At 33.2% G+C, this 16,895-nt stretch overlaps 1 protein-coding gene across 1 annotated transcript in view; it reads right to left on the bottom strand.

Annotated features, from left to right (window-relative positions):
* LOC145688445 (von Willebrand factor D and EGF domain-containing protein-like) overlaps positions 1-16,895 on the bottom strand; it is a 613,451-nt gene that overhangs the window by 137,478 nt on the left and 459,078 nt on the right. Inside the window, exon 13 of the mRNA XM_081762680.1 lies at positions 5,862-5,959. Coding sequence (XP_081618806.1) covers positions 5,862-5,959 — 98 coding nt within the window. The remainder of the gene's footprint in view (positions 1-5,861; positions 5,960-16,895) is intronic.

The raw sequence follows: 16,895 nt of genomic DNA, 5'->3' as shown, positions 1-16,895 counted from the left end.
TTTCCACTTTAGAACTACATTTAGAAGGATGTATCTTTATTGTTTATATAGATAGAACTTATATGAAAAGTATTATAAAGACTTTTATAAACTACTTATTGAATTTGGTATTGAATAAAAGGGAATTCGAACATAAATAGCATTTGGTTTAGTATTATTATGGGAAGACAGAAATTATGAACCGAAATTATCTAAAACCGATACAGAGAGACTTGTAACGTACAGTAAAAATAAATGAATAAAATTAAAAATAAACTCGCTTTAACGGCCAGGGTATTCTACAAGCTGTTACATAGTAGCACATTTAATGAACTTAGAAAAAATAGCTTAAGATGAGTATGGTATAATGTATTAGAGGATATATGTAACAAAATATAGGATTATGAATATCACAGTTTGGAATAGATGGGTTATTATTCATACCCATACTGCAGATTGTGTACTAGATTAGGTGTTACAAAATGTCACATATGTACTAGATAAGCTGTTACAAAGTGGCACATTTAATGAACTTAGAAAAAATAGCTTAAGATAAGTATGGTATAATGTATTAGAGGATATATGTAACAAAATATAGGATTATGAATATCACAGTTTGGAATAGATGGGTTATTATTCATACCCATACTGTAGATTGTGTACTAGATAAGGTGTTACAAAGTATCACATGTGTACTAGATAAGCTGTTACAAAGTGGCACATTTAATGAACTTAGAAAAAATAGCTTAAGATAAGTATGGTATAATGTATTAGAGGATATATGTAACAAAATGTAGAATTATGTACATCACAGTTTGGAATAGATGAGTTATTATTCATACCCATACTATAGATTGTGTGCTAGGTTCCGGAAAAAAATAGAACATTTCTGTACCATATTTTGGAACTTACGGAGAAATAATCAAGGATGGTAGAAAGCGTGTTTTAAAATAGCCACATATATTTACTGTATATATATATTCCTTGTTGCTGTAGGTTTTCGTAATAGCGTCCCTAGATGCATGACCGTTAATACAGCTTCCAGAAGGCTATGACTATATTTTATGTATTTTATGTTAGAGCTATCTTCTTGGGTTTTATATTATGCAATTAAATTTATTATTTTATTCTTTAAACAAGGATGTAGATACAAATTTTCTTTACGCTTCTTACTTCAGATATTTTCTTTCGTAAATCAGTGGTTCCAAAGCAATGCGTCGCGCAGTCTCATAAGATGTGTGACGAAATTTTAGAATTTACAAATCAAGAAGTATTTAATAATTAGTTAGTCAATTTTGAGACTGAGTGTACGAGTCAACACGTTCAGTGGCAGGAGTACTACATAGAGTCACTACTTTTTAGAAACTTACAGTCTTACACTAGTATAATTTATATTATTATTAATAAAAATTCAAGTAAATGTTCCGCAATGTCATGGGCGTTTGGTAAAGTGTGTCGTCAGTCCAAAAACGGTGGGAACCACAACTGTAAATCACAATAATCTTACTCGTATTGCATTAGTGGTTTCAACATTGCAATTGGAAACAAAATCTTCCATATTGTTATCATTGCAGAGTGTCAGATATGTTTGCAGAAACTTAAACTCCATCTAAAAGGAATTGTAGATTGTACTACTATCTTCTGTTCCCTTTTTTCGAAGCTCTATAATTTCCTGCTGCTTTACATCTTTTCACTAATTATTTAATCTTCTTTCACTAACATTTATCATGCCCTCTTTCGGTTATAGGCACTGTATCAATTATTGAGGAAATGTGAAAAGAGTATCTTTCTCTCTAATATAGACTTTTGTAATTAACAAGAATGTTAGGAATGATCAAAAGATTGCGATCTTGGCCAATAATTAGTTTTTGGATCAGAAACCACAAAGTTTTTGAACGGCCTTAAATCGAGTTTGGGTTTGCCCACACTATATGTAGTTCTCCAGATATAAGGCTTACAAGAAAGTTTTTGATTGAAATATATTGGATCTTTTAATCCGAAAAAATTATCTCTGAGGAATACCAATCATGTTCTTTTTTATATTTCCCTAAAACAATGTATAGCGACAGTATATTTCAAATTTAAATCCAAATTTCTAGAATAACATACCTGAATATAAATATAAGAGTGACATTCGTCAATTTTTCTACTAAATGAAAGTTATGTTCTACAAGGATAAATAATATTATATTAGTGAACATAGATTGTTATTGAGCTGTGAGAAGGCGGTACTTGCGTTTAATTTGTATGATATACATTGCCTATATTCTTCTTGATTTTGTTGTTGTTGTGTTTCTTCTTCTTCTACTTTCTTCTTCTTCTACTTTCTTCTTCTTCTTCTTCTTCTTCTTCTTCTTCTTCTTCTTATTATTATTATTATTATTATTATTATTATTATTATTATTATTATTATTATTATTATTATTATTATTTGACCTCTGGCCCCGTCGCTACTCCTTTTCTAAAGGTTTCCTTATATCATCTGGCCAAATTTTAAACGTGAGTAACCGTCCCTTCCTCGAAGTGAAACGTTTTCTTTTCTTTATTAGATCTTATTATTTTATCTTTGCCAGGTGGGGCTGGGAAACACTGAAAGCAGTTAGTCAACCGGCTACTTTAACTATATCACAGTGATTGTGTGCTGCTGTAGAGCTTTCAGTAGCTGAACAGGGACATTTCCATCTAGTATTGTGGTAAGTAGGAAGGGTCATGAGGTCTGTTTTTTCTTCTACTTTAGATCCTCTGGCAGGCTGGGAAGCGAGTTCAAATTTTGTTTTATTATATTCCACTCTATTGGACAGTAAGAGGGCATGACTTTCATTTATTTTTATTCTTCTTTCCAGATGTGTAGTGATTTTGTGTATATTAATGGCACCTACATCCGATAATTGTCCAGAATGCAAACAATCTATTTACTATAGGAAAAAAAAAAAAAAAAAAAAAACTGTGAAATGCTCTATGCTTATGCTCAAATAAGAGCCATCTAACATGCTTGGAAATACATATCAATGATATGAATACCTTACAAGTAAATGAATATAAGTGTGACTTCTGTTTGAAATCAAATATTATTGAATCTCAAACATTGGTAGCCTCTAGTGGCTTAAATCCTGGTAATGTATTTCTAAATTGAGGAAGTGAAGAAAAGAAAGATGCTCAGCGAAACATTAGTTGTAAACAATTATCTATTGACTGAATTTTTGTACAATTTCATTGATAAAGGTTTCAATAGAATAAGCCATATGCTTTTATAGGAACCTCGTAATGTTAGAGCGGAAATTGCTGCTCAAAAAAGTGAAAATATCTTATTAAAACAATTGTTAAGAAATTAAAACAATTCTGGAAATAGATACATGGATTTAATAGCGAGGTAACATCTGGTGTTAATAAAGATAATGTTTTAATAACTGATTGTAAGTTGTTGGCTGATTCTTTTGCTGAATATTTTGCTTCAGTATTTCAAAAATTTCCTGATAAAGATGTAGAGGTACTAAGGTCCTCTAATTATTTTTCAGCCAGGAAACCACCTGTAATTACTATTGAACGTGTGTTAGATGCTATTAGATCTTTAAAGATTAAATCTGCCTGGGGCATTGATGGCATTCCTGCTTTTATAATTAATGGAATAGCTGAGATCATTGCTCCTGTTTAGCTTCTTTAATTAGAGCCTTAATGTTAGTATATATATATATATATATATATATATATATATATATATATATATATATATATATATATATATATATATATATCCTGATATTTGGAAAATTGTTGCTGTAACACCAATTCCTAAAACAAGTGGAGACAGGATCGGTGATTTCAGGACTATTTCCGTAATGAATGTTATGCTGATTTTTTTTTTTTTTTTTTTTTGAAAAAATAATATATAAACATACATATAATTTGGTACATTCCAAGATTGATACTAATCAACATTTTTTTTTTTTTTTTTTTTTTTTTTTGAATGGTAGAACTATAGTAACTAATTTATCAAGTTTAATACGTAATGTGCTTCCTTGTGGTTCATAATGGTGATCAAGTTGATATGATTTATCTGGATTTTGCAAAGTTATTTGACGAACTGACTTATCATATATTATTAAGTAAATTAATGTAATTCGATCTAACATGTTGTATAACTAACTGGCTTGTTTCATATTTATATAACAGGAAATTTTTGGTAAGATATAAAGGAAATACTTCTTCGATTGTAATGTTATTTCTGGAGTACCTCAAAGCTCAAATTTGAGGCCCTTACTCATTTTGTTGTTTATTAGTGATATATTTGAGAATATTACTTGGAATTATTTGTTGTATGGGAATGATATCGAAATTTTTCATCCTATTTTAACGACGAATGATCATGAAAGTTTACAAAACAATATTAATACTATTGTACATTGGTCAGAAATAAATTCTCTACTTTTGAACTTGTCTAAAACTCAAAGGATATCTTACTCCAGGGAAACAAATCCCTCTACATATTAATTTGTAAATTATGTTAAGGATTTAGGAATTGCTTTGGATATGAAACTATTGTTTCATAAACATCTTCAGTTTATAACATCTAAAGCGAAGAAAAATTTAGCACTCATTAAATAATTGTGTAGAAAATTTTAGTCAATTAATACATGCAAGGGTCTTTATCTATGTAATGTATGGTCTCACCTTGAATATGCAATTGTTATTTGGAACTATGAACCCAAATATTTTGCAAAACTCTTAAATCTATTCAGAATAAATTTCTTGCGTGGTTAAAATGAAAATTCAAGCAATATGATAATATGAGCTTAAGTGCTATACGCGAGGATTTAAGCTTAATAACCCTTAGGTGCAGTTTTTCGATCTAAAATTCCTACATAGCCTATTACATGAAGGTTTTCATTTAGATCGTTTAATTTCGTTAAGAGTTCCTTATTGTAGAACCAGGAAATTTACTCCTTTTTGTTTGCAATAGGTTATCTTCCAAATCATCTACTTATAGCTGTATTGATACAGCTAATATGTTACATTCTAATTTAAATCTACGTATTTCAATCTAAATTTCCAATCATCAACTCTTGAGACTTTTTAAAAGTTGCTAGTTTCGAGTTCGAATGGGTGCTCTTAATATGAGTTTATATTTTCTTTTATTTGTATTAATGTCTGTCTTTATATATATATATATATATATATATATATATATATATATATATATATATATATATATATATATATATATATATATATATATATAAGCACATTTGACTTTTATGTTCATGCATGTAATTCTACCATGTATGCATGTAATTTTCCCACATGTAATGTCTATGCTTGTATTTTTTTAATTGCAGATACAACATGTTTGTTTCTTATTTTTATATTTATTAGTCGTGATATATTTAGGATGTTTCTTTTGTTTCTATGATTTTATGTATAAACTGTTTATTTTTATTAAGATGGAATGTATTTACTGTATTTTTTATTATTCTTGGCGCACTAGTGGCTGTCAAGCTGTTGCTGCCAGTAAACTGCTTAAGAATTATTATTATTACATTTCAGGATTATCGTGAAATGTTTTAATATTTCGTTTCAATATTTATAAATAACTTCTAAAGAAAATTTGAACTCAAAACTTAAAGAAAGATAGTACGTTATTGATTAATATTCTTGAAATATTTTCTACCGCTGCAAACCTGCAAATCGCTGCAAAAACCTAAAGTCTTGGTACACATGGTTGTCAACTATTTATTAAAATATGTTACTTCAAAGTTCAGAAGACGTAGTTGACCTCAAAGTAATGTCAAGCATTACTAGCATGGCAGTGAGTGTGTTAAAAAAAGTGTATGATTTTATACATATACTGATTGGAATATAAAACACATAAATTTGATATAAATTACCTCAGATGCTGTAAATTTTAAATATTCTTCCGAAATTTCAATGCCCTCAGGATATCCACACTGCGAGGAATGGCATTCTGGTGGATCGGTGAATGCCTCTGAAAAAGAATGAATATGGTGTTTTGAAACAATTTGTACCATTTTTATGAATTTATTGGAATTTGAAATAAACTAGATTCGAAATAATAGTAGTAATAAAATTCACAATATTTCAAAGCTTCAACATTTCTTAATGATTTTTTTCTAAGTCCAAAGTGTCTGCTGAAGTAAAAACTGTGTCAAAAGAACTCATGCAGTGTTTCATTACTTACCAAATGCATACGGAAAATTCGAAGAAACATGCAAAAGAATGTTGTAGAAATCACCGCTATATTAAACTGATCTCTTTAAACACTATCAAGAGTTGAGTTGTGCAAGTAGAAGAAAGATTGAAATGATGAACTAGTAATGCAGTAAGCATTTGTAAACTGGTAAAATTACCCCTAGAAAGCTCTGTTTAGTTAAAAAAAAAATCTACTTCGGGTCAATTCCAACATTCTTAATTTACACTTTTAGCTATATTTTATGGAACTGCTCCATAAAAGTCATTGTATTCTATCAAGAATAATATATCCTTTTATTTTTTCTTCCGTTCATATCTGAGAGCAAGATTAGTTTTTATTTTCCACAATACTTGCTCCACAGCTGCCTGCTGGTCTTAATCGTATATTATCAGTTTATGCTTGTAAGACTATATTAATATTCCAAATGCAGTAGCGTGAAATAGTGAAACATTTTTTCCCTCTCTTTCTGCATCTTATTGAATTTGTACAAAACAATAACATATTCGTATACTCTTAAAGCAAAAGACTCAACACAAATCAAGTCTGTGTTGATTTGGGGGCAAACAAATCAAAAGAATAGAACTCCCTCTAGACTAGAATTTCCGAAGTTCTTACTATGAACGATATATAATCGAATTCTGTACAGCAAACCGCCTAGTGAATCAAATCTCTTGCCCGTATGTTCAGAAGCTCAAAGAAAATATGTAATAAAAGTAAAATTCATGAAATTCCCAAACTCCCTCTTAAGGATGCAATTTCAAAAATCAGAGATGGCGAAAAACTGTCCCAGTAATGACTTACCACCATACAAAAATCGTTGGAGTCCATAAAATATCTTTGGAGGTGGCATAGCTTTTTTTTTTTTTTTTTTTTTTTTAGTATTCTCTTTTATTTCTATACAATAAAAATTTTCATCCCTCCCCTCCCTTCAGGATCAAATTTTTGATCATGCAATTTAACATAAACCATTCCCAAGTAATCATATCACCATCATCAACATCAATCAAGTAGCTTTTGAGTGAGGATGCGATGTACAAAAGTACTGAAAATTCATTGTGTCGTCCTTCTTCTGGGCCTGCCATAGGAACCAAATCATACCTATGACCCTTCTATCAGAAAGCGCCCATACACCATACTTTATATATTTACGTTTGCCAGTTCAAAAATTACAATCAGCGGATCCAAAGCGCACTCCTTGTATCAGTCTCTTTGGAGTTTCTAAAATTCATTTTTAGTGAGTATCTATGACTTAAGAATAATAACGTTCTCAAAATTAATTTCGTCCGATCAAAAGATTTCTAACACATATAACATACCTCGTATGTTCTTCTTACTTACGTGTTACCCATATTGCTTAGCAACTCTATAATACTAAGAAAGTTAAATTTTATTTAACTTGCACATGCACTTTCGCCTTTTTGTTTACTGCTACGGTTTGCTGTTTGCAGTCTTGCTACATTAACTAGTGTTGCTACCCATATACACCAGTCTATGATATTTCGCTTCTGTCTATTAATATAAACTTCAGCTGTTAAATTATATTTCTTACACTGCTACACGCTGAATTCTTATCATCCCAGCAAATCATATTATATCTACATTCCCAGTTCTTTCTTCATTTTTTCCCTTCGTTCTCTTTTCAATTCTTCCTCTCCTTCGATAAAATATTTAACGAAAGTGCATATAGTATACTTTTTTCAGTGTTGTGTGATAATGATAATGGTAGTTAGGTATATATATATATATATATATATATATATATATATATATATATATATATATATATATATATATATATATATATATATATATATATCAATGTGCTTTTCATATATATTCGTGACAAATACATCGCAGCTCGCAAACACGAGGGACTGTGATGCTGACGGTCTTTAATAATACTTCCGACTTCCCGTCGAAGCATTGTGTGTTCACTGCTTCCAAGGCATATCTTTTACCTACACTAAACTCACCTTCAAATAAGAGCATATCTAAGAATTCTGTTGGGGAGCACGTCTGAGAATGATCTCTTTAGGAAATTCCTTGCACGTGCATTGGCATTGCTGAAATATGCAATTTTGGATGGTGGACTTCCTTTAAGCCGATATGGATCGGCACTCCACGTTTCTCCAATTCGAAATAACGCGTGTTGAAATATAGTTTCTCCAGAATTTTTGACGGTCATAGCTTTGAAACTACGCACTTTTCCCCACAGGTCATTATTAACTTTTTCTCTTATTTTAATGTGAGGAATCACCTCTTACAGTGTATCAGTATAGTTAATTAACACCCTGTATATATTCATGAGAATTGTGGAAATCGATATGTATAAAATATTTTTGTATCTTCATAATTATAGTCGTATTATAACTTTCTATATTAATTACATTAATGTATGGATACATTGCGCGATAATTATTAATTTAGCGTTACTGTTATATTTTCTCAACTTACACAAAGAGTAAGGGAAATACAATCGATAGTATTATACTAATCTGTAATGGTGTTAATATTTCGGTTGCTTTCTAGAAAATAAAGTAATATTATTGATTCTAAAATTATTACTTGATTTTATTGGCGTTACATTCATTTTTAACTGCTTACTCAGCACTCTCCATTGGGTACTAAAGGTAGCATAGGGTTAAAGAATTGTAATCACTCCACTAATATCAGGAAGATATATTTCTTCTTAGAAACAAGCCTCAAAGTTTTTCTTGATTTTTTTCGAAGTGCTAACTCTATATAATTATATACTAATTTGTTCACATTACTTGTAATATATACACAACAAAGAAGAAAATGAATGTTCCGTGGTTATTCTTGGTTTCAAATTTTTCAGTGTTAGGAAATCTTATGACTAAACAATCGGACACTATCCTACAAATTGTTTCACTTATCTTATGTGGAAAAGTCATATTTGTAAAATATACAAACTATAAACATTACTTCTTTTACTTTGTTAATAAAATTCTTTATAGTAGTATGTCAAACCTTATCTAAATTTTCTCTGTCAGTATTAAGTTTCTTCCTATTTTCTTTTTTTTCCTTCTTCTATTTGTAGTCCCGTATATGTTTCTCTTTGTGAAAGAGATTTATGTAAAGTATCTGTGTCCTTTATGCTATGTTTGTGCCTAAATAAAGGCTGCAATAAACTTGAAATGATAACGCTTTCTTCTTTTGAATCCTTGATTTGCTCTTTAACTCTGGTTTTAATATACCACTTAGTCATATCAAGATAAGTGCTTTAGCATTCACATTTTACTTCATACACACCAGAATGAGATTCTTGGTCTGCAAGGGACAGTTTGAAGGCAATTCTTCGGGGAGGCTTTTCTATATTAACGGGGAGGTTTGAAACTTGGTTTTAAATAATATTTTAAAATTATTTTCTATATCCTAAACAAAGTATCCGAATTTTTCTAATTTATTCTGCCTAATTCAAAATTCGTATTTATTTATTTCTTTAAGTATTCTTCTGAAAAAAAAATCTTTACCTTTACCTTACCTTCTCACGTATAAGTTGATCTGTACGTTAAATTTTATAAGGTTTGAGTGGGTAGATTTTCAATGAATGTTTAAAAAGCTGGATTTAGGTTTTCTGTGTATGGAAAAAATATCTTTGTTTTCCTTGTCTCAAAAAGTGAAAGAATTGTACTCTCTAATTTGATTTAAAATTAATCTTATGATCGATCTTGTTAATTTATTCAGGAGGATCTTTAACTGTTAATCATTGCTATAAATGATTAAGAAGTCATCTGCAAAATGGAATTACGCTATGTGATCAAAAGTATGCGGACACCTAGCTGAAAATGACTTACTAGTTCGTGGCGCCCTCCATCGGTACTGCTGGAATTCAATATGGTGTTGGTCCACCCTTAGTCTTGATAACAGCTTCCATTCTCGCAGGCATGCTTTCAATCAGGTGCTGGAAGTTTTCTTGGGGAATGGCAGCCCATTCTTCACGGAGTGCTGAACTGAGGAGAGGTATCGATGTAGGTCGGTGAGGCCTGGCACGAAGTCGGCGTTCCAAAACATCCCAAACATGTTCTATGGGATTCAAGTCAGGACTCTGTGCAGGCCAGTCCATTACAGGGATGTTATGGTCGTGTAACCACTCCGCCACAGGCCGTGCAGTATGAATAGGTACTCGATCGTGTTGAAAGATACAATCGCCATCCCCGAATTGCTCTTCAACAGCGGGAAGCAAGAAGGTGCTTAAAACATCAATGTACGACTGCGCTGTGAGAATGCCACGCAAAACAAGGGGTGCAAGCCGTCTCCAAGAAAAGCACGACCACACCATAACACCACCACCTCCGAATTTTACTCTTGGCACTACACACGTTGACAGATGACGTTCACCAGGCATTCGCCATACCCACACCCTGCCATCGGATCGCCGCATTGTGTACCGTGATTCGTCACTCCACACAACATTTTTCCACTGTTCAATCGTCCAATGCTCACGCTCCTTACACCAAGCGAGGCGTCGTTTGGCTTTTACCTGCGTGATGTGTGGCTTATAAACAGCCGTTCGACCATGAAATCCAAGTTTTCTCACATCACGCCTAACTGTCATAGTACTTGGAGTGGATCCTGATGCAGTTTGAAATTCCTGTGTGAGGGTCTGGATAGAGATCTGCCTATTCCACTTTACGACCCTCTTCAACTGTCGGCGGTCTCTGTCAGTGAACAGACGAGGTCGGCCTGTACGCTTTTGTGCTGTACGTGTCCTTTCATGTTTCCACTTCACTATCACATCAGACACAGTGGACTTAGGGATGTTTAGGAGTGTGGAAAATCTCGCGTACAGACTTCTGACACAAGTTACACGCAATCACCTAACCACGTTCAAAGTCCGTGAGTTCTGCGGAGCGCCCCATTCTACTTTCTCACGATGTCTAATGACTACTGAGGTCTCTCATAATGAGTACCTGGCAGTAGGTGGCAGCACAATGTACCTAATATGAAAAATGTATGTTTTGGGGGTGTCCGGATACTTTTGATCACCTAGTGTATTTAATATATCTCAAGTTTCGAACAGTACTTTGTGCTCTAAACTTCACAACTTGATGCATGTGAAATAAAATATGAATGTGATAGCACTTACAGATAGTTATCAAAACAATAGAAACATCTGAAAAAAGTGTAACTTACCAGTGTCATAGAATGGAGGTCGTGAATGGTAGCACGTGAAATATTGCATCATTCCGCGTGTAGTGCATCACTCAGTTCCGCGAGAGGATGGAGATGGAAATTCGCCCCAGTTCTTGTCTTCTAAATGGATAACAAATGTTTAATTTATGTGCAAGGCAGGGGGATTGGGCGATCCAGGGGAGATGTTCAACTTTATTCCGATGTTCCCCTAACAATGCCGCAATAGCACGAGCTATGTAAATGGGATCACTATAATCAAATATTTTGGAGTTATTGCTCGAAAACAACATATCAACCATAGGATGCACACAGTTCCCTAAAATGGCGACATAATTATGGGCAGTGATGCAGCCGGTAAAGGTAAGCACAGGACCCATTGAAAAACAGGATATTACGGTCCACAGCATCACAAAGCCGTCGCCATGTTTCACGTTTGGGCGGAGAAACTGAGATCATACACTCGTTGGACATTCACCACACATAAACATGGCCCATGGCTTAAAATAAGGCGAACGATGACTCCTCCGACGATATCACACATTTCCGGTTATAACTCATCCATGTTGTATGTTCACGGCACCGTTGGCGTCATTCTGAAACTTTATGGTCACTTATCAATGGTTTCGAGCGTACAACCTGACTCCGTATGTCCATGTCATGCGACTCGCGGCGGAATGTGCCTACAAAGGCTGTAAGAGGTGCTGGTTGAGTTCAACCGTCACTTGCACCACAATTGCACAATGGATCTGACGGACAATCCGCTTTAATGCTCGGCGGGGCCAAGGATTTCCCCCTTCATCGACGCGTTTCTCCCGTGAGTTTTGTAGGCCGTCATCAGTTCAACACCGTCCCTCGTAACACACCCAATACACATTCGTCACGCTTGCACCACATAACTGAGGGTTTTTTTTTTCTTTTTGGAAATCAGAGGCCGCCCATTTTACACTATAGCTGTTTGCTCAGTTCACTGCATATTGCCGTTCTGCTGTTCTTCACATACAGCGGTGTTTGAAGTAACACATTTCTGCCAACAGCTTTTGACAACTATCTGTATATTAGTATGATTAAGCATAATGTTAAAACCAGAATTAAAGGGCATATCAGAGATTAAAAAAAAAAAAAAAAAAAAAAAAAGAAAGAAAGAAAGAAAGAAAATGTTGCTATTTCAGGTTTATTAAAGTTTAAACGCAGTATAAAGAACATATATATTTAAAGTAAAGCAGCTTTGAAAATATAGAGAAACATTTGAGAGCCATTTCATAAGCACAAATAGAATTTGGAACTTCACCTTGACAGAGAGAATTTTAGTAAGGATTGGGGTACTATTATAGAAACTTCATTAAAAAAATTAATGAACTGTATAATTAATTTACAAATTGTAAAGATTATTATTATTATTATTATTATTTAAAAAATAAACAATAATAATAATCTTTATATATATATATTTTAACTTAAGAAGATATAAACAGTTCATATGAAAGTGTTGGATTGCTTAATCGTAAGATTTGTCAGCACTGAAAAATTTGGTAGCAGAAATAGTGACCACGAGGCACATATTGACTCTCCTGATGTGTATATATTGCAAGTAATGTAATAATTACGTAGAATTAACACTTCGAAGAAATCTAGAAAATCTTTGAAGCTTGTTTCTAAGAAGAGATGTATCTTTCTTTCATTAGTAAAGTAATCTACTTCCTTAAGGCCGTGTCTAATTTTTTCAGCAGAAATAATTCTAGACCTCGGATGTATAAGACGATAACCTACAGTTTCCTTATTTTGGGGAAAATGGAGTTGAATGTTTAATTACATTGCATGTACTTATTCTGCTGCAGAGAAGTGTTCAGTTTACAGCTTCATCAAGAACGTGTATCTCTTGTGTTTATTCTAAATTTTTGCCAATTTAGCATTCGAATTATAGATTAGACAAACGGAAAATTAAAATGTTTTTTTTTCTACCTATTGAAAGCTATCACCATTTATTTGCATATGCATTGTTAGGTATTACCTTATACAAAAAAAGTACTGTTGTTGACGTTTCAATTCGAATTTTTATTTAACACTTATAAGCACCTGTGGCAGAGACCGGGATAGAGAGGGAGAAGGAATCAACCCTGATCTATTTGAAGGCCCATCCCAGTATTTACTTGGTGTGACCAACGGAAATATAGTATTATGAATAGTACAGATTACATTGTTTTGTAAATACGTTTGATGTTAAAGCAATGGTTTAATATCCGACTGAAAAATCAGACGGACAGGGGCGTACGCAGGGGAGCCAGGACGCATTGTTCTATAGCCAGGGTTTCAGAATTTTGGGGCACTAAGGTCAATTTTAGAAAGCATGGTATAAGCAAACAAAACAAGTTTTACCTTCTTGCAACGAATAGAAACGGAGATACAGCTGCATAAAGCCAAAAATGTTGATTGTTTTCAGCAGCTGTGTCTCCATTTCTATTGGTCGTATGGGACGGTAAATTGCTCTATTGTAATTTGTTTAGGTCAGGATTTGTGAAATTGCCTCCAAACTAAACGAAACCTTATGGCGGAACAGCCCTAAAGGCCAGGACCTTACTCTCTGTCAAAAAAAATTGAAATCTAGAGGTGTTATATGCCCCACTGCCCCCCAATTATTTTCCAAAATTAGGAGGGCTCCCTATTTTTCTGTGTTTCTTACAATAATTCCATTTTTTAAAAACAAATTCATATCTGCAACAGTAATTCACGTACAATAATGAAACATACCTTATTTTCGTCACAATGCCATCAGGTATCGAGAATACTACACTTAGACCCGTATCTTTTAAAAATGTAGACAAAGTAATAGAAACGAAAACGTTAGAAATCCTTACAAATTTCATTTTGGAGTGCGTCCTTGTGATCCCGATTAGAGTTCCTAAGTCGGAAGTAGTATAACTATTTTACACATTATACTAAGCATAACTGCAAATACATTTTACATTTTGTGATAATCATTCTTGTTGCTGAAACTGAGTCGTTTTTACTGAGCCCAGCACGTTCTCTTATGCGAAATTCTACATTACAAAGAAATTATGACCGGTAGAATACAACAATGTATTTACAGGACGCATCTACGTACATAACTAACGTTTGTACACGATTTAGAATAACAAACATATAATATTTTTATATGTCAATAACTGAGACGTAGCTTTTTACATATTCTGCATATATAAGGAGGTAATCAACACAGTTCATGCATGTATATGGTGATAATCCACATTATAAGATTTTTCAATAAATTTTATTGAATTCACTTTCTGTATGCTCTTTTCTCTCCCACCTTAGAGACATAATCCGCATCGTCTCGATCACTAACACCGCTAACATCACTTAAAATGTCCATAACATCGACAATCTCTTCTGATAGAAGAGCATGCTGCTTGGCGCACGACGCCATGCTGCACTACGCAAAAAATCTTTGAGTTTTGCGTCCCATGGTTATGCCAGCTCGCTAAAGGAGACGGTGATGATGAGAAATGAATGAAATGGTGGATGAAGAAAAAAGTGGAAGAAAACGAGAGAATTCCTTGAAACCCACGCACACTGCATTTGTCCACAACAAAGTTTACTTGGCGCGAGCTGGGAATTTTGCACTACGGGCTGTCACTTTATACGTGCATGTCACCGTGTCTTTCATTGCCATCTATATATGAAAATCAAAAATATTTCACCTTGAACAGACGGAGAAGAGGCTTGTTGCTTTGTTCATTCACAGAACTAAAATTGTCGTGATATGTGGTTTATCACCTTTTACAGCCGAGGTCTAGAATTTCTCTATATATTAATATAATTACACGATGAATTATTTTTCGAAACAGTGTAAAAACTATTTGTCGTATGTAGTTTAAAATTTCTTGAGATGGTAATCTACGTTAACATTTCACGTTAACATTTTTATTTTTAAAGTAGCATTCACAGTTAATTAATATTATTTTTGATAAAGAGATATAGCGCACATAAACATATACATAAATAAGGTTTCCCTTTCTAGTCATACAGCGTGCAAGTACAAGGTCTTTTAACATGGAACCTATTGTTTTTCTTGACTGATCTTTATTAGGTTGATGGAGAACAGAATCAAGCTGCAGAACAAGAAATCGTTTATCTAATTATGTAAAGAATGCATATCTTCGAAATTATGGTACCTGAGCGCCCTGCCAAAGATTTTGGAAGAAGGAAGGTTTGGGGAGGCAAGACTGGTTGCTATCGGAAATCTGAAACGTTATCCATTACAAATGTTTTAATTTTATAACAAGGCTTGTGAAACGAGGTGCAATTTCTTTATTTTTATTTTTCAATCACTTTTTATCCTTTTTAGTGTTTATTATTACCTACATAAATTCAGTATATCTGGTTTACATCGTATCAAATCGAATTGGTGTTTGTTTCTCCGTCCATCAGCTTGACCGATTTGAATCATTTTTGGCATAGGTTTAGGCCTTTGGACTGGGAAGATTTTTATTTATTGATTTTTACGCGGTGGACAAATGACACAGCACTGAAGGAACGCAAAACTGAAAGCATTATCATCAAAATGGATCAACCGACTTGAAACATTTTTGGTACAAATATATATTTGACCTCGGAAGGTTGAAGCCAATTATTACAGAACAGTTGTTCAAACGCCATGATCTCCTCTTTTCTGGTTGACACTAACTATAGAATGTTCATTCTTTGATGCAATATGTTGTATTGGTACCTTTTAACTATTGGTTATTTCATTCCTAGTCTCCCAACTGTATTTATATGCATTCTAAACACTTTGGAAAAGATTGAATGTGAATAAAAGTGTAATCGCTATAAGATTATAAAAAATGTGACTTTCTTTCATCCTTACGGATACTTTAGTAAGGATAATTTCTCTTTCAATATGTTTAGTAAAGGGAAATCTCCGTACCTTCTCATGATTTCGAATTCTGGATGTCAGGTACGATTTCCAGAGAAATCACAGATTTTTTCTGTACTGACTCAAGATCATGAGGCAATGGGAAACTGTCTGAGTAAAAATGAAATAGATTCTTGAAATGAAAGCCAGAAGTAATGAAGTCTGGTAGCTGATACGCCCATCACGTATAACCCAGTTGAATATGCTATCTGGCCAACTACAGTCCTTCATTGGCTATGGAGCTAGGGAGTTTAGGTTAATAATATGGGTTTTTCTACTATTGATGTTTTGCTTACACACTGTTTGCCATTTAACTACATGTTTTATTTGTAGTTGGAACACTGAACTTTGCATACTTTACCGAGGACAAACTTTACGATGTCAATCAAATTCAAGCTTAAACATTAAAAATATAACCTATTTCGATTGTCGGTCAATCACAACAAATAAAATGCAACACAATTCGTGTAGACTAAATTATGAAATTGATGGAAGAACTAATCCTCTCATATGCAGCATTCTAACAAGAAAATTACCAAGTTTGTAGCATGTATGTGTCAATTTCAGGGGACATCGCTAAATCTTTTTTATTTCATTACTGATAAGACATTAGCCCCTTTGTTCAGAATATAAAGATGAAGATAT

This window comes from Thermobia domestica, chromosome 6 (assembly GCF_964235325.1).
Source record: "Thermobia domestica chromosome 6, izTheDome1.hap1.1, whole genome shotgun sequence".
Classification (NCBI taxonomy): Eukaryota; Metazoa; Arthropoda; class Insecta; order Zygentoma; family Lepismatidae; genus Thermobia; species Thermobia domestica.
The sequence above is the reverse complement of the archived record's forward strand: the minus strand, read 5'-3'. Positions and strand labels throughout refer to the sequence as shown.